Below are 18,790 nucleotides of genomic sequence, written 5' to 3' on the forward strand. Positions count from 1 at the left end.
TTGAAGCCCTCAGTGTGCCTAGCAAAACAGATAAAACAAGACCCACAATGAGGATGATCATCATCAAGGATAAAGATAAGATCCTAAAAGCAACCAAGGAAGGGAAAAAAATCAAGACTCAGAACACTGTCAGACTTTCATTATCAGTAATAGAAGCAAGAAACCAACAGAGCAATGCTTGTTAAACTCAGAGAAAATACTGTCCAATCTAGAATTCTATACTCAAGGAAACTATATATATGTCAAGTATGGGAGAAAATGAAGACATTTTCATACATGCAGTTTCACAAACAAATTTATATCCTATGTACCTTTTCCTTAGGAACTTTATGGAGGAATTGCTTAATTAAAGTATAAACAATAAAGGAGGAAGATATGGGTCCAGGAAACAGGGGGTCCCAACACAGGGAGATGAAGGAAATACCTAGAGTATGCAGGAAGGTAGATCCCAGGATGACAGTCATGCAGGTCTAGAGAACAATCTGTACAGATTTTTAAAAATAGCAGTCTAAGCCCACTGTTTAGAAAAAATGGCATTGAATATGAAAAGAAACAACTCAAAGAGTAAAAAAATAAAGGTGCCCTGAGAGGCAGAATGTTGCACGGAAGGGAGCAGGTTGTAAGTATACTTTATATAGGCTTAGCACTCATAAATATTAAATTTTAAGTCTCTTGCCCTGGCCAGGTGGCTCGGTTGGTTGGAGCACTGTCCCATACACCAAAAGGTTTCAGGTTCAAGTCCCAGTCAGGGTACATACCTAGAGTGCAGGTTCTATCTCCAGTTGGGGTACATACAGGAGGCAACTGATTGATGTTTCTCTCTCACATCGATGTCTCTCTCTCATACCGATGCTTCTCTCTCTCTTGCCCCCCTGCCTTTTTCTCTTTCTAAAATCAATAAAAACATATCATGGACTTCCGGTCAAGGTGGCGGTGTAGGTAAACACGGTATCGTGTCCTCCCACAACCACATCAAAGTTACAACTAAACTACAGAACAACCATCATTCAAAACTGCCTGAAATCAAGCTGAATGGAAGTCCTACAACTACGGAATTAAAGAAGCAGCCACACAGAGACTGGTAGGAGGGGCGGAGGTGCACAGGGCTGGTCCCACACCCACATGTGGCGGATAAAACTTAGGAGGACACCTAGGCTGGGAAGGTCCTTCCTGAGGACTGAGGGGTCCCCGTCCCACACCAGGCGCGCCCCGTTCAGGGTTCCAGTGCCAGGAAGAGAGTCCCCATAACTTCTGGCTGGAAAAACCAGTGGGAACTGAGGCTCAGGGAAGCTGATGCAGCTGGAGCCCCAGGCAGCTCCTTAAAGGGCCCGCGCACGGACTTATCGGACTCTCTCCCTCTAAGCTTGGAGGGGAGGCAGCTCGAGGGGCACCAGAGACATACAGGGAAGAACTGAGCTGTTTGGCATTGGAGTGAGGGCTTTCTCCAGGACAAACGTGCTATCAGAGAGGCCTTTGTTCCTTTGGGGAGCCCTTCCCTGGGGCAGCAGACAGCAGCCATATCTGGGACTCCAGCAACCTGGCTCACACTGGTTGCCCCGCCCTGGTGATTCCCTGAGGCCCCGCCCCACCCATCTTCCAGTCCCACCCAACCTGTTGCCAGTTGCTTAACCATAAGATTGGCCTGTCTTGGATCCTGCTTCAGGTTTTCCTAAATTCTTTCAAACAAGCAGCATCTGGTGTCAGGTAGCCCCATACCTCCTGTTAAATAATACATAGAAACAAACACAAGGAGGCAGCCAAAATGAGGAGACAAAGAAACAGGTCCCAAATGAAAGAACAGAACAAAACCCCAGGAAAAGAACTAAGCGAAATGGAGATAAGCAACATAACAGATGCTGAGTTCAAAATACTGCTTATAAGAATGCTCAATGAACTTAATGAGAACCTCAGAGAACTTAGTGAGGGCCTCAAGAGCATAACAAAGGACCAATCAGAAATGAAGGATGCACAGTCAGAAATGAAGGAGGCATTAACTGAAATAAAGAATAATTTACACAGATTCAATAGTAGAGTAGGTAAAGCCAAGAAGTAAACCATTGATTTGGAATATAAGGAAGCAAAAAATGCCCAATCAGAACAGCAAAAAGAAAACAAAAAAAGAACGTAGTGTAAAGAGCCTCTGGGACAACTTCAAGCATGCCAACATTCGCATCTTGGGGGTGCCAGAAGGAGAAGAGAGAGAACAAGAAATCGAAAACCTATTTGAAACAATAATGGCAGAAAACTTCCCTAACTTGGTGAAGGAAACAGAAATACAAGTCCCCAGAAAGCACAGAGAATCCCAAACAAGATGAACCCTAAGAGGCCCACACCAAGACACATCATCATCAAAATGCAAAAGGTTCAAGACAGAGAGAGAATCTTAAAAGCAGCAAGAGAAAAGCAGTTAGTTACCTACAAGGGAGTTCCCATAAAGCTGTCAGCTAATTTCTAAAAGAAACTTTGCAGGCCAGAAGGGAGTGGCAAGAAATATTCACAGTGATGAAAAGCAAGAACCTACAACCAAGATTTACTCTATCCTGCAAAGCTGTCATTTAGAATCGATAACCATATAAAGAGTTTCCCAGACAAGAAAAAGTTAAAGGAGTTCATCACCACCAAACCATTATTATATGAAATGATGAAGGGTCTTTTTGAAGAAAAAGATAAAATATATGAACAAAATGGCAATGAATACATATCAACAATTGAATCTACAGACAAAATGAACAGGCAGAACAGAAACATTCTCATAGATACAGAGAACATTTTGTTGGTTGCCAGATGGGAGGGGGGTTGGGGGAATGGGTGAAAACGGTGAAGGGATTAAGAAGTACAGATTGTTGCTAGACTAACAAACCTCAAAGGGAAGAGGGTTGTGGAGTGGAAAGAAATAAACCAAAGAACTTATATGTATAACCAGTGGACACAGACAACGGTGTGGGAAAAGGCAAGAGGGGGGCGGGAGTGGGGAGGAGGGGGTCAGTGGGGGAAAAATGAGGAATGTCTGTAATACATTCAACAATAAAGATAAAATTAAAAATAATAAAAATAAATAAAAAAATAAAAACATCATCAGATGAGGATTCAAAAAAATTTTTTTAAGACTCTGGAAAGGCTAAAAAGGATGTTTTAAAATCACATCTAATAATAAGATTTTCCAAGCAAGATTTCTGAGGGGGAACAAATAAGAGAAAAATACATTTCAAGGCACAGCAATATCAAAATATTTGGAAAACTCTACATCTTAAAAAAGAGTATGACTTTGAAAAAAAATAAGAGCAGGAAAAAATGTTTTCCTGGTAAATACCTACTCAAAAGTCATAACTACAACACTAGCAAAAAGAGAAAAATGAAAGAGCCCAGCCAGTGTGGCTCAGGGTTGAACACTGGCCCATGGATCAAGAGGTCACAGGTTCAATTCCCCGTCAGGACGCATGCCCACATTGCCAGTCTGATCCCCAGTAGGAGGCAGCAGATCAATGTTTCTTATTCATTGATGTTTCTATCTATCTCTACCCCTCCCTTCCTCTCTCTCTGTAAAGAAAAAAAAAAAAGAGAGATAAAAATGAAAGAAAATTTTAACATACATTAATATATCATTGGAAAAAGTTCATGATTTATGGCCACGTCAAACACGTCACAAATTAAATTTCCTTTTTCACTCAGTTAAGCTGATGCTAAACCAAAATCAACAGAACAACTTTAATATATCACATTTTAGTCATAAATGAAAAGACTTAAAAAACTGAATTGCGCCCTGGTCGGTTTGGCTCAGCAGTTAGAGCATCAGCCTGTGGTCCAGAAAGACCCGGGTTTGGTTCCGCTAAGGGCGCGTACCTAGGTTGCAATTTGTCCTCGGCCCCTGGTTGGTGGTGCAGGTGGCAACCACTCAATGTGTCCCTTTCACATCGATGTTTCTCTCTCTCTCTCTCTCTCTCTCTCTCTCTCCCTCCCACTCTATCTGAACAAAAATGGAAGAATGTCCTAGGGTGAGGATAAAAAACAAAAACAAAAACTGAATTGCTTCCTCAGGAAAGGAAAGCACAAACACTGTGAATCTGTTGGAACAAGGAAAAAGGTATTTTGAGTTGGTCTCTCATCCTTTCCTGGAGACTGAACAAATAGTGGTGGGATTCATGTACAAATCTGAAATAACTGCTACCCAGCTTTCAGACCCCAGGAAATGGCATCTCAATTAGGAAATACGCTTTTCTTTATCCCCAAATACTTTACATCTACATCTTCTATGGCCCTTTCACAGAAAAACTGGGAGTATAATATACTTGTTTATCATATTTAATATCATCTACTTAGAGTCAATGAGTGTTAAGTCTGTAGTTATTGATCAAGTGATAGGCTCTTCATGGACAGTCAAGCAGAGGTGTTGCCAGCTATATTTATTCAGTTTTATAACATTTAGAGCACTGTAAATAGGGGGAAACAGCTGGATTTGAGATTTTTAAAAATAATCTCCTATTGATTTTTGTCCAGGGGTGTTTTTTAAAAATCTAAGGTTCTGAAGCACTTTCCAACCAAATCTATTCTAGTAAAAACACTTACTCTCAATTTTCAGCATAAATGAAGAAAATGAGAATAGATTAGCCAGGTGGTTTAACTGTAGCATACTTAGTAGCTTTCAAGTTGAATGCTTAAAAATAATGTTTGTTTCATCATTTCTTGCAATCAGGAAGAAAACATACTTTTAGCTTTTACATAAAGTATGATGTTCTTCCCTTTTTAAAGTTTGAGAAAATACATCAATATCTCACAAAATATAATGCATAATCAAAAGTTCCTCCTGCTTAAGGAAATAAATTAAAAATACTATGTTTATTGTTTCATGCTTATTCACAAAAAAGAAACAGCTTAACTAGAATATAAAGAAATGTTCAAACTCACTAATAATTAGAAAATTTAAATTAACATGAGACATTATTAAATGGCAAAAATTAGAACTGTGGACAATACCAGGTGCAGGGGTGATGGGGAATACAATGCCTGTAGGATGTAAACTGCTACACCCATTCAAGCCTGACAATACTTATGCCACAATGCCTCTCCTGAGTCTGTATCCCAAAGAAATTCTCAAACACATCCATATGGACAATTACAAGACTGTTTATTGGTGGCATTGTTTATGGTAGCCTAGGCATCCATCACCATGGGAATGGATGTACACCATGGAATACTGTGCTGCAGTTAGGACCAATTAGCCACATGTACATCCAAAAACATACATAGCTTTTAAATCAGTGCTAAGTGAAAAAAGTAAAAAACACAGCAAGGCCCTGGCCAGTCTTGCTCAGTGGTTAGAAAGTTAGCCTATGAATCAAAGGGTCTCAGGTTCGATTCTGGTCAGGGGCACGTACCTTGGTTGCAGTTCCATCTGCGGCCCTGGTTGGGGTGGTGCGGGAGGCAACCAATCGATGTGTCTCTCTCACACTGATGTTTCTCTCTCTCTCTCTCTCTCACTCATTCACCCTCTCTCTCTCCCTCCCTCCCTCCCTACCTCCCACCCACTCTATCTGAAAATCAGTGGGAAAATATCCTCTAGTGAGGATTAAAAACAAACAAACAAGGTAAAAAACAGAGCAAGATCTATTAACATTTTTACAGGGAAAATTCTATAGCCAAATTCTACAGTAGTAAGATATAATGAGAAATTTTGGAATTAAAGATTCATACACAAAAATAAACCACTAAGTATAAAGACGAATATAGAATCACGGACATATAGCAAACACATTAGAAAGTGTGCTTGTGGAGTGGGAGAGGAAATTGGGCACAGAAAGGGGGCTGAACAAAGGGCCTATATACACCAATGCTAAACTGTGCCCAAATCACACACTATGAAATCCAAATTCAGAATATACATTAATTTATTCAATAAAATGTTTTAAAATTTTTATTTACTGATTTCAGAGAAAGAGAAACATCTATTTATTGTTCCAGCTATTTATGCATTCATTGGTTGCTTCTTATATGTGCCCTAACCAGGGACTGAACCTGAACTTAGTGTTGTCGGGACAATGCTCCAACCAACTGAGCTACCTGTCCAGGGCCTATGCAATAAAAATGTATTAAACACGTCAAGTGCCAAGTACTGTGCTTAACTATAAACTTTTCTTGTTACTTCTGGTTGTTTTTTTAAACCTTCAAAAATGTTTTAAGATACATTTTAACTAGAAGTAGAAGGGGAAAATAATTTAGATTAGAATACATACTACAGTGTGAGAAATTCATCATTCTTAAAATAGATTAATTTAATTTTTATCATATAAAAATTTACACTTATAATTTTTTCATCAAATATAAATATGCCTTGAAGTTCTTTAAATTACAAACTTAAATTAAAAGTTCAAATACAAAAAGGAACTCTAAAGCCCTACAAAATTCATTGTCACATCTCGGTTCACAGGTAAAACATCTTTTCTTGTGGATTTCAGGGGTGAAACAATTTCTTTTTGGAGAAATATTTTCTACTTTGTTCTATGTAATTTTCCCACAAAAACTATTTCAAATGCTCTGGAACACTTCTTGCCAGATTTCTGTTTTCCAAAAGATTTCACAAGCCGACTGCTGGCTGCCAATGTAGGTGTTGTAGCTAATATGCTCATTACACAGCACTGCTAACAAAAACTGATTAACACATTTGATGAAAAGTGACATATCAATTCTACATCCCATGGGCACAGAAAATGATGCTTTCCTCCCCAAATCACCTATTCTCCTCTTTTTTTTTTTTTTTTTTAAACAACCCCCAAATGTTAATTAGTATACATGATAATATTGGTAAACAAAACCAATAGCAACTTATGGGACATCATATGTCTAGCACTCTAAAATTATAACTCTTCAGTATTTTAGATTTTGATACTAAGTGTTAGTAGATGGGAAGATTAAAGCTGAAGAATAGGAATGGTTGGGCCAACCATTCACACTACTGGAAAAACCCAAGCGACATGATCTGTCAGTGGGGTCTGCAGATTCATCATCGTAAATAATAAAGACAACACATTAATTTATTCAGGTTTACAAAAAATAATGTATTTTCATTCAATAGTAATAGCTACACTGAACCTACTATGTGTCAGTCACTGTTCTAAACACTTTATATGCATTTTTTAAATATTTTTTTTATTGATTTTTTTTTTTTTTAGAGAGAGAGAAACATCGATGTAAGAGAGAAACATCGATTGGCTGCCTCCTGCACACCCCTCACTGCAGATCAAGCCTATAATCCAGGCATGTGCCCTGACCGGGAATCGAACTGGGACCTCTCAGTCCATGGGATGACACTCAGTCCACTGGCAGGACTATATATGCATTATTTAATTAGTCCTCACAACAACTTAATGGACTAGGTATTATTATCTCCATTTTATATATCATTTTTCAAATCAAATACAAGGTTTTTCTCATTACCTTTAAAACCGCCACCAAATGACCTCAACTTCCACTCTGTTCCCTCTTTTTGCCATTCTAGACATTTTAACTCAAAAATATGACTGATGTTTCTCATATGAATGAATCATTTCTCTTCTCCAACCTCCTCCTCCTTCTCCCTTACTACCATAGAAAATTCCTTCATGAAGATGCTCTCAGTTAACCCCTTCCTCACATGCTTATTAAAAGTAAATAATATAGAAGTATAGAGAGTATTAAAAGTGGCTATTTCTTCCCCCAAAATGGAACAACTCAATAACAGTCCTTCACATTTCCCAAAAATAGAAATATTCTATACATATCAGTCTATAATGTGACTTCTTTTTTTTTTAATTTTTTTTTTTTATCCTCACCCGAGGACATTTTTCCATTTTTTGTTCAGGTAGAGTGGGAGGGAGAGAGAGGAAGAGAGAGAGAGAGAGAAAAACATCGATGTGAAAGGAACACATCGAGTGGCTGCCACCCGCACAACCGACCAGGGCCAGGGACAAACTGCAACCGATGTACGCGCCCTTAGCGGGAACCGAACCCAGGTCTCTCAGGACCGCAGGCCGACGCTCTAACCGCTGAACCAAACCGGCCAGGGCTATAATGTGACTTCTTAAAGTAACTTTACAATGGGCATCTTTCAACATCAGTATATAAAGATCCACTGCATTCTGAACAGCTTAGAGGCATTCCACTGTGTGGACAAATCATGCACTATTTAAACAGGTCCTAACTGAAGAACTTCATTTTTTGCTATAACAAACAATGCTATAAAGAAAAACTTTATACTATAGTTTTCACATAAGTGTATATGAATACATCTACAGCAGCGGTTCTCAACCTGTGGGTCACGACCACTTTGGGGGTTGAATGACCCTTTCATAGAGGTCGAATGATCCTTTCATAGGGGTCGCCTAAGACCATCAGAAAACACATATTTCCGATGGTCTTAGGAATGGAGACACTGCTCCTCTATCCGTCTCCTGGCAGGTCCGCCCACATACAACATGAGGAACTGTATCAAAGGGTGGCGGCATTAGGAAAGTTGAGAACCACTGATCTATAGAAAAAATTTCTAGAAGTGGAATTGCTGGGTCACAGGGTACGAACATTTTAAATTCCAACAGACATTGCTAAATTTACCTCCAAGGAAACATACATTCTCATCAACAGTATGTGAAAGTTCCAACTTCCCCACATCCTCATTCACTGCTGGCTATCAACAACTTATTTAATCTTTCAATCTGATAAGAAAACATGGTAATTATATATTTTATTTTATATTTATTTAAGTGATTAGGATTACTAAATTTATATAGCTTAAATAGATTTTGAATTTATTATTAGTTGTAGGCTAAACTTAACTGCATATGGAGGTAAAAAATATTCACAAAGCACATTAACAATATAACTGAGGAGACTGCTAATGTTTAACCAATTTGGGATTTTAGCATGGAGCAGACAATGAGGCCAACCACAAATGAGTTTGATCTCTTCATTAAAGCACCCATACCTTTCAAGTGAAATGCATTGTTATCAGTTCTTCAAGCTATGCCATATATTTTAGAAATGTTTCTTTGAAAAGAGTATATTCAATTCCACAGTCATGTATTCACTTTCTCACCTTTACTTACTCATAACACCTTTTTGTATAATCAGTCCACTTCAACGATATTTTGCTTTTTTATATGTTGCTTATTAATCTGACCCTTGACCTCTTTTAGATGTTAAAGCACAGAGTGTAACTAGCATCTAGCCATGAACTCCCAACATAATCAGGACAATTGATATAGGTTGTTGTATTAGAACACAGAAAAAGAAGTAATGTGAGGGAAACATACAGCCCACATACTCTATGTATGCGTACATAAATGAAATGTCCTCTGTCCAAGAATGCTGATGCTCTCTCAGAGGCTGGATGTCTATGATTATAATGCTACCAGCAATGATGGCTGAACTGAGCTAGTCACACATTTTCTCATCCGACTGTCTCTGTAGCCACCTCCAGGCAACAATTTTTTTGTCAGGAGGACTCTAACTCTAATGGGGACTCTGACCTTATTATCCTGATAAATCAGTATCCATAACTGCAAAAATAAGTAACAAATTAACTAGCGTACTAGAAAGGTTTTGACTAAAAGCTAATAAATCGGTAAACGCCTCTCTACCATTCCTTAATTCTCAATTAATATTATATTCCTCAATAAACTAACTGATCCTTACAACTTTATTTCAAAGTCAAAAGCTCTTGCTACTTTAATATGCCCACATGGCCTATACAAGTGAGCACTTGACAGATACTACACATTACCTTTCCCATGTCAGAGACTGAAAGAGATAGACCAAGGGGCAGGGAAGAGCAGAATACCAATGTAACAGTGCTAAAGCCAAGCTATAAATTATGTTTTAGTCACTCACGGCTGCATTTTGAAAAAGCTGGCGCAAAGTAGGGCCTATCCTTCCTTTGGAGGGATACGAGTGTCATATAAAAGCATCTTTCTAACTCACTAGCAACAGTGCTGCCCTCCCGCCCCTCACATAACATGCCCAGCAAAAGAAGGACCGCTGGGTTCTAAAGACAATGAACAATTATAAGGTGGTTTTGACTCTAGCAAAGGATTTTCTTCTTTAAAAGATGTGCAAAAGGATTTTTTAAAAAGTAATAAATCCACAACTTCAAATAGGACAAAAAGAGTCCATCAATAATGCCATATTTCTGTATGTTCTTGCAGAGATGTTAATATTTATACATATACATATACTTTTTATTACATAAATGAAAATTTATGATTAAAAATAAATAAGTAAATAAAGACAATGACAAGAAGCTCTGTATTCTGATAATGGGAGGGAGCAGTGAAGATCAGCTTTCTGGGCTCTAAACTATGCCAGACTGCCCTGCTAATCCTCCCCAAATCCCACAGCACTGGAGTGGGGGCAGGGACAGAATAGAAAAGAGTCCAAAGTTGAATCAAGGACAGTTGCTCTGGATTACAGGAGGTCATAACATTCCTATTTAAATGCAGAGGGAGGGGGGAGAGATGAAGGAGTAGGGGCAGGGCATATACAAAAGCCTGTACATTTATAAAAACACAAAAACAAATTTTAGCCTTGATCCTTCAGATGTGCTAACCAACATCTGCCCCCATCCTTGCCAGCCCAGGCTGCATGGAAGGCACAGAGTAGCAGGCATTTTCACACAGTTGAGGTTGGAAAAGATGCTCCTAGAGTGTAAATTACTAATTAGCTCAATTGAAGACAAAGAGAGAAAATACCTGTCACAGAATGCTGTTTACAACATGACATATAATAAAAACAACCCTGAACATTTTAGAAGAGCGCCTTACTTTTCAGACTTCTATTAACATGTAAATGGCAAAGGAACAGTATTATCGTCTTTAAAAACTGCCCATGCCTCAGAAACAATTATGCATGACTGGGAAGAATGCTTTCCAAATTAATTTGTAATTTTCTCATCCCTATGAAAGCAAAGTGTTTTTAATTATTACAATCAGCCTTAGTAAGAAGCTATATTTCATCAGTTTGATGATCACTTAAAATGAGGGGAAAGGAAAAGAAGCTTACAAGTGCTGTATTTTACATTTGTCAGAATACAGCTAATAGTCTTTCACTGAAATCAGACAGGCCTCATTCTGCAGGTGACACTTTTATCAAAAGGACAGAGTACCATTTTAATAATAAAGATGAGGATGAGCTGGAAGGTGGCAGTGGGGATGGGGTCAATTAAATCTCCTTATATGACAACAACTGAAAAGACTCCCAAAATTTAGGTTATTTGGGGGGAGGTATTAGAATGTTACAATATTTACATTCAATCCCTTATCATAAGGCAAACCTATTAGTATGAATTGCAACCCATGTTCTTATACATTTTGCATTTAGATCTTTTCCAACTCCTTGAAGCTACAAAAGGATCTTCAGAATATATCTTAGTCATGGTGTTGACAGCCCTGTGGCTCCTGTTTTCACATAATAATCACCCATACATCATCAATACTTAGCATATCCTGAGGACCCATTCATCTGTGAGCACACCATGCCAGCTCCTAAGGAGGTCCTCAACAAAAGGGTACATGACAGTTTTTGCTGATGTGGGAGGGGCCTACAAACTCATCATTCACAGGTAAAAGAATATTTTCCAGAATAGACTGAAGAGAACAAACCATAACACCACAAAATCCACTCTGATTCTTCTGCTTTACTAAAATCAAATACATATCAATTTGCTGATACACTCAAGACATTCTTCCCGCCTTGACCAGTTTGGCTCAGTGGTTGGAGGGTCAGTCCGTGGACAGAAGAGTCTCAGGTTCAATTCTGGTCAAGGGCACGTACCTCGGTTGCGGTTCAGTCACTGGCCCTAGTCGGGGTCGTGCAGAATTGATGTGTCTCTCACATCAATGTCTTTCTCTCTTCCTCTCTCTTTCTCTCTCTCTCTCCCTCCTTCCCTCCCACGCTGTCTGAAAATAAATGGAAAAATATCCTCGGGTAAGGATTTAAAACAAAAAAGACATTCTTCCCTTCTCTTTCAAAAGTTAAGGTCTTGCCGGGCTGGTATGGCTCAGTGAATTGGATTGAGCATCATCCCATGAACTGAGAATTCCCGGTTCGATTCCTGGTCAGGGCCCAAGCCCAGGTTGCGGGCTCAATCCCCACTAGGGGGCGTGCAGGAGACAGCTGATCAATGTTTCTCTCTCACATCAATGTTTCTCTCCCTTCCTCTCTTTCTAAAAAAATCAATTAAAAAAAACATATTAAAAATAATAATAAAAATTAAGGCCTTCATATCCATTTTTTTTTCAAATTTACTTGTTTAAAAATACTCAAGTGAAATAAAATGATAGAGCAAATGGGGCAAACAAAAATAACTGGCAAATTTAAATAAGGGTATATACAAGTTCCTTGTACCATTTTTGCAACTTTTCTATAAATCTGAAACATTAAAAAAAATCAAAAGTCACCCCAAAAAATCAAGTATTAACAACAGATATTCTCTCATAGGGTTGTTGACATACTTAGCTCATGCTGGGCACTTAGTAAACACTAATTATTAGTTATCTTTTTATTATTTATTTATTTTATTTTTCTTTATTGATTTTAGAGAGGAAAGGAGTGAGAGAGAGAGAAATATCAATGAGAGAGAATATCGGCTGGCCACCTCCTGGGGATTGGGCCCACAACCTGGGCATGTGCCTTGACCAGTGACCTGTTGGTGCATGGATCGACACTCAATCAGCGAGCCACACAGGCTGGGCATTAGTTATCTTTTTAAAAGAATGGTATGGGGGTGAATGGAGCCTAATATATGTGATAGAAAATGATTTGACTTTGAGTGGTGGGCACACAGTACAATATACAAACCTTATAACATAGAAACCCGCACCCGAAACTTATATGACATTAACCAATGTCACCCCAATTAATGTAATAAAAATATTTTTAAATAAAATAATAGAATAAATTAATTGTATCAAATGAACCACTGGTGAGGGATGTTGATCATGGGGGAGGTTATGCTTGTGTTGGGGCAGAGGGTAAATGGGAAATCTCTGTACCTTCCCCTCAATTTTGCTGTGAACCCAAAACTGCACTAAAAAAATAAAGTCTTGCCCTGGCTGGGTGGCTCAGTTGGCTGGAACTTTGTCCCATGCACCAAAAAAACGTTGCAGGTTCGATTCCCAGTCAGGGCACGTATCTAGGTTGCAGGTTCGATCCCTAGTTGGGGCACATACAGGATACAATCAATTAATGTTTCTCTCTCGCATCAATGTTTTGCTCTCTCTTAAAAACATCAATAAACACATCCTTGAAAGAGAAAAATTTTAAAAATAATAAAATAAAGTCTTAATTTTAAAAAAAAATGAGTGCATCAATTTATTTAACCAAATTAAAGCATGCATAAATGTATTTAGTATATTATTTACACAGGCAAACAAACAGAAGATAGTAAAAATTCAGCAAGAGTCTGAAGAGATATTGCTTATGGATATCTGCACTGAAATCCAAGTTCCATTTTTCCTCAGGGCAATAATCTTTCAACTACAAACCTGTAGGATATATAACAAGTACAGGCTCTTTTTCTAGCTAACAAGGTAGACAGGTAACCACTAATCTGCAATGCTGTTAGGCTTTTTTTTTTTATTATTCTTGGGTTGTTTTGTCTTATAAATACAATTTTATAATTAAAAAATTAAGAGCATGTAAGAACCTTGATGTAATCTCTGCATTAGACATACCCCTTATGGCGTTTGTCTCAGGTTCCCCATTGAGAAAGGACCTGAGAAACAGTTAATAATAGAACCACAAGGATAATTTAAGGACTGGCAAACAAGTCACATTAAGGGATTAAAATAAACCAGCACTGTTTAATCTGGAAAAGAGCATGGTAAAGGATAACTTCACAACAGTCAAATAGAGATAATACCAGACAATGAATCAGATCACAGACTTTGCTAGCAAAATGCCAAGGTTCGAATCCTATCCCCACCCACTTGGTAGAAATTTCCTTTGTAGGAAAAAAAAAAAGAGAAAGATTAATTAAATGTATCGTTCAGTTACTACTTGATAAAAGAAATACCCCAAATATTATTTGTACCAAAAATTATCAGTTATCACACCAGTAGCTATAGAAATGTCTGAGTATAACCTTAGGCAAATTACTTAATTTCAAGGAGCCTTTATTTCTTCTCCAGTAACATAGGAATAGGAATAGTGCCGACCTCATAGAACTGAAGTGAGGAGTAAATGAGTTATAATCTGTAATGAGTTTACAACCATATCTGGCACAAAAACACTATATATGGTAGATACTGTTACTAAGTTTATGAAGAATCAGCATCTTAATACTATAGTAAGCAGATATTTTTACTCTCCAATTGAGAATGGGGCAAGAGAACAAATATAAATATAGCATTAAGTGTGTGCTGGTTAGATAGAAGGTAGACTTTCCTTATAGAGAAAATAATTAAATGCTGGAAAAGATTATCTACAAAGGTTGCCACATTACCTCTGATTTATAAAAAAGAGCATACATTTTTATCTACCTGGGATGATTTAGGTGGGATGTTGATTGAAGTTGCAGGATAAACTAGAGGTCTGTTCAAGGTTTTGTTCCATCCAGAGAATCTACGATTAACCAAAAAGACATTTAATTATGTACAACCTACTTATTCAAATTTGAAAATATAAACTTAAAAGTTATTTGCTTAGCAAATAAGATTATAAACAAAATAAAGTTAAACTGAATAGAATTCTACTTGATGAACAAATAAAAACAAAAATTTATCACTGGAGTCCTTACTGATAAAAACATTTTCAGTTTTAGGAATATCAACTGAAAAATAACCATTCACAAAGAATTGATGATTTATCACACTATGGTAGCATACAGAAACAAAAGACAGGACTGAAACAGACTCTCCCTTGGTTGATCTTATAGCTTATATTTTCTTCTTTATCAATATCATTAAGTCTAAAATAATGTATAAGAACACCAAGCATAAAACAATTACATTATTAAAATAGCAATACCATACACAGAATACAACACAGTAAACACATCTGTAAAGAAGGAAATATGCACACACATCTCACAGAAACACACAGCTCATACCAAAGTTATTCTTCAGCTTGAAAGTTAACATTTAAGACTAACCTCCTTTAAACTTAGTAGCGAAAATAGTAATTTTTAAAAAATCCAGTTAACCCTGGCTGGTTTGGCTCAGCAATTAAAGCATTGGCTCTCAGACCAAAGGGTCACAGGTTCGATTCCTGATCAAGGACATGTACCTGAGTTGCAGGCTTAATCCCTGGTCCTGGTTGGGGTCGTGTGGGAGGCAATCAATCGATGTCTCTCTAATCGATGTTTCTCTCTCCCTCCCCTCTCTTCCACGCTATCAAAAAAAAATCAATGGGAAAATATCCTCAAGTGAGAATTAACCCCCCAAAAAAATCCTCTGTTAAACTGCTAAACCAATCTAGTCACCTCGAACACCTGCTTAACAGAATCCAGAATCTGTGAATCCAGTTAGCAGCTGAATTCAGAAAGATTTAAGATTCTAAATTATTCATATATATTAATAATCAATATTTCTGATATCCACAAATCAAAATTGAATCTTTGCTAATTATTACAAATGCCTTCAACCTAATCTTTACTTTTACACAAACACCCACAAAACGTTAGCAACCCAAAATTTGCATGGCTTTGAAAAAAAAAGTATCTTTGTGTATTTGAATGTACACTAATGAAATAACCTCAAATAAGATTCTCAGGAACAGTTTCCATTTGTCTTTAAACAAATTAGATTCTATCCTTTGGCACCATCAAGTATAAGTGTTTGTATACTTAGCTAAACGTAAAAGCTTCAGACTAAAAATCATCAAAACAAATATTCAGTAAGAATAACCTAAATGTTGTCCCAAATTTCTTATCTTCCTTTTAATTTCCAAAAGTGTCTTAAAAATCAAAAACTTCTGGAAAATTAATATTTATATGGTCTTCTTTATTCACACCTACAAAACAGGAGAGGCAGTGGAACTGTCCAAAGCTCCAGCTTGCATTATCTTACAGAAGTTTTTTTCCATGATAAAAATTACTCATAAATTCATTTATTTATGCTAAAAGATAAATCCCTCTCCAAAATCCTCCACTATTCTACAAATCTCCCTTTCTTTATTCCATTTTGCTAAGTGGGTGAGTTACCTACTACAGTATGAAACGTCCCACACAAACCTAAAGGCAGCTCAGGAACTCAAAGCCCTCACAACCCTGATTTAAATCTCTTCCCAAGCAAACTTCCCTGGTTGGTTATTTGCCTTTCTCTGAAACAATTTCTCAGTATTCTCCAGCCACTGAACACAACTAGGCAGAAATCTGGTTGATTATCAAAACAAAAAGATCTTCATCTTTATCTCAGTAACAGTGGGCTCTCCACTGAAAATGAAATGCTGTTGATAAAGCATTCTGCCTGCTCATGCTTTTCAGGTACAACACTGCTCCAACACAGCACTATCACACTACACAGGCACAGCTACCCTGTGGAAAAAAATACACCCTGTTTTCCTAAGATCACAACCCTAGTGAAATGCACAGGTTTTCAGCCTGAGTTGATGCTTTATCATTCAGACAAGAACAAAATAAAATCAAAATGGGTCTCATCTCTTCAAAGTGGACATAAAAGTCAAATTAAAAGCAATGGAAGGTAGAAGCAGATTCAAAATTCCTTGGAGAAAGAGGTTTCTGGAATTTCCTACTTTTATGGACAAAAGGATTCACAGTTTCAACACAGTTCTTTTCTCAACAAAGAATTCCTTTCCTGAACCACCCCCCCCAACCTACTTCTTAGCTTTCCCCCCCCGATCTCTAGGTCTCTTTCACTCACCATGGTTCCTCCTCTTCTGCACCAAAAAGGCTCCCTACACCCGGTCCTTTACTACAGCATCCGTGCCACCCATGCAGACCTTCTGGAGTATCTTCCCACAACATAGACATTTAATTCCCACTCCTGTGCATTATATACCCAAGTTCTGCATCCATCAGGATTCCTCCGGTTTCCCTTAACCCTGTTCTCTTCCCCTACTCATTTCATCCTTTAAATCCTGGGGCGCGACTCTGCCTTGCTCCTCTTACCCTCCGCTTTTAGCCCTGTTTCTTCACCTCCCAGTTTACACCCCAATCTCTCATCTCTATGTCCTTTCACCCTTCCAGTAGGCTCTCATTCCTAACTCCACCTGGTGCTAGTCCAGTGTTTCATTCATCTTCTCTCACTTTAAAGAATTCACATCCATTGCTCACCACTAACCCATACCTTCTCAGAACCTCGCAGCTCCCACCCCACCGCCGGTCCTGGTCCTTCAGCTCATCTCACTCTGTACTAGTTCACACCCTTGTCACGTCTGGCTCTTAATCACTTTCTCCTCTGCTCCCAACTATTACCCCCGCTCTGCCCCTCCTGGCCGCCCACTTGCAACTCTTACCCCAGTACCCTCACCCACTACCAGCCCCTGCAAAGCCTCCCCCTTCAAACCCTTGCTCTTACACCTAGCCCCGGGATCCCTCTGCCAAGCCTTGGTCCTCCTAACCTCATTCCCTGCCCGGCTTCCTTAACACCCACCCTGGTTTTTCCCTCGTTCCTACCTCCCGGGCTGGCTTTTTCTCCTGCCTTCTAACCCTTTCTCCCCTTAATCCTCATCTCATTATTAGATCCGTTCCCCGCAACCGCTCCCAAGCTTTCTTTCCCCTCTTCTCCTCAAGGCTTGTACCCCAAACCCAGTCGTCGCCCACCCCGCCAAAATCCAGTGCCCGCGCGCCCGGACTGCCGGCTCTCGCCTCCGCCGGTCCCCGCCCCCCGCCCCGGGCGCCCCCAGCCCGCCGGCGCCGCGGTCCCGCCCCCTGCCGCCGCTCCTCCCGCCCGCGAGGCGCGCGCCGCCTTTGTCGCCCCTCACCCGGTGTGTGGATTTGGCTTCTTTAAAGGGGAGGGCCAGTGTGCCGGAGACTGCTGTCCCCGCCTCCGAGTCTTAGAATGGGCTCCCTGGCCGCCCAGGTCCCGGTCCCCCTAACCCCCTGTAGCTACCCCCCTTGGCTACCTCCCACCTCCTCCACCCCCTCCCTCGACCCCCCCTCTATTTACCGCCATCATCAGCACGCGCGAGCTGTCACCAGGGCGCGAGACAACCGAACTCGGCCCCGCCCCCTGTCCGCCCATTGGCTGGCACGCCGGAGCCCCGCCCTCGGGCTCCGCATTGCGCCAACGGCGCAGCGCTGGGCCCCGACCCCAGTATAGACGTCCGCTCCCAGGGTTCGCGCCGCGGGCGCAAAGTTTAGGGTCAGCCACAAACGCAAGGCCAACTTGAGCCTAGCGTACGGGGCGGCGGCGTAGAGGGACGCTGTGAATTGCGGGTCGAAGTTTGGTTGAAGCACAGGAGGGTAAATAAGAAGGTTTCCAGACAAAGAGACTCCTAAGGTACCGAGTCTTCTGTCTGTCCCTCCTTCTTAAAGGGCCAGAGACTCTCCCGAGCCCATCTCCGCCCCCTTCTCCCCATCCCTTCAGGCGCGGAACAGGAAAGGAATTCTACATCAGTTCCCCGCACTCTTTTTGGAGCTCCTTTAAGATCTCCCACCACTGCCAAGGGGACAAACTTTTCTCACTATCCCGTCTATGTTTTCATTTTCTTTTGTTGAAAGACTCAGTTTTAACTGGGTCGTTCGTTCGGAAAGAAGCAGCCTCTGAGCAGTGGGATTTCCTGAGGCAGCTCCTTTGCCAAAAGTTACTATTGGCTTCCAGACGGGTGAGCACGTGTCTGCCTTTTGCCACTGATGACCCGGGATTCA

At 39.7% G+C, this 18,790-nt stretch overlaps 1 protein-coding gene across 9 annotated transcripts in view; it reads right to left on the reverse strand.

Moving 5' to 3' along the window:
• The window catches only part of MED20 (mediator complex subunit 20), an 80,300-nt gene that overhangs the window by 37,761 nt on the left and 23,749 nt on the right, over positions 1 to 18,790 (reverse strand). For 6 of the 9 annotated variants that reach the window (XR_004957817.1, XR_004957820.1, XR_004957822.1 and 3 more), the window contains exon 5: positions 14,502 to 14,583. Coding sequence is in view for 2 of the 9 variants with exons in the window: in XM_036249307.1 (XP_036105200.1) it covers positions 14,512 to 14,583 (72 nt within the window). In the remaining 7 variants the exon portion in view is untranslated. Of the gene's footprint in view, positions 1 to 11,868; positions 11,919 to 14,489; positions 14,584 to 18,790 lie in introns of those variants that run through there. The other 3 variants (XM_036249308.1, XR_004957821.1, XR_004957824.1) reach the window with 3 other exon arrangements.

The sequence above is a fragment of the Molossus molossus genome, unplaced genomic scaffold (genome assembly GCF_014108415.1).
Source record: "Molossus molossus isolate mMolMol1 unplaced genomic scaffold, mMolMol1.p scaffold_m16_p_8, whole genome shotgun sequence".
Classification (NCBI taxonomy): domain Eukaryota; kingdom Metazoa; phylum Chordata; class Mammalia; order Chiroptera; family Molossidae; genus Molossus; species Molossus molossus.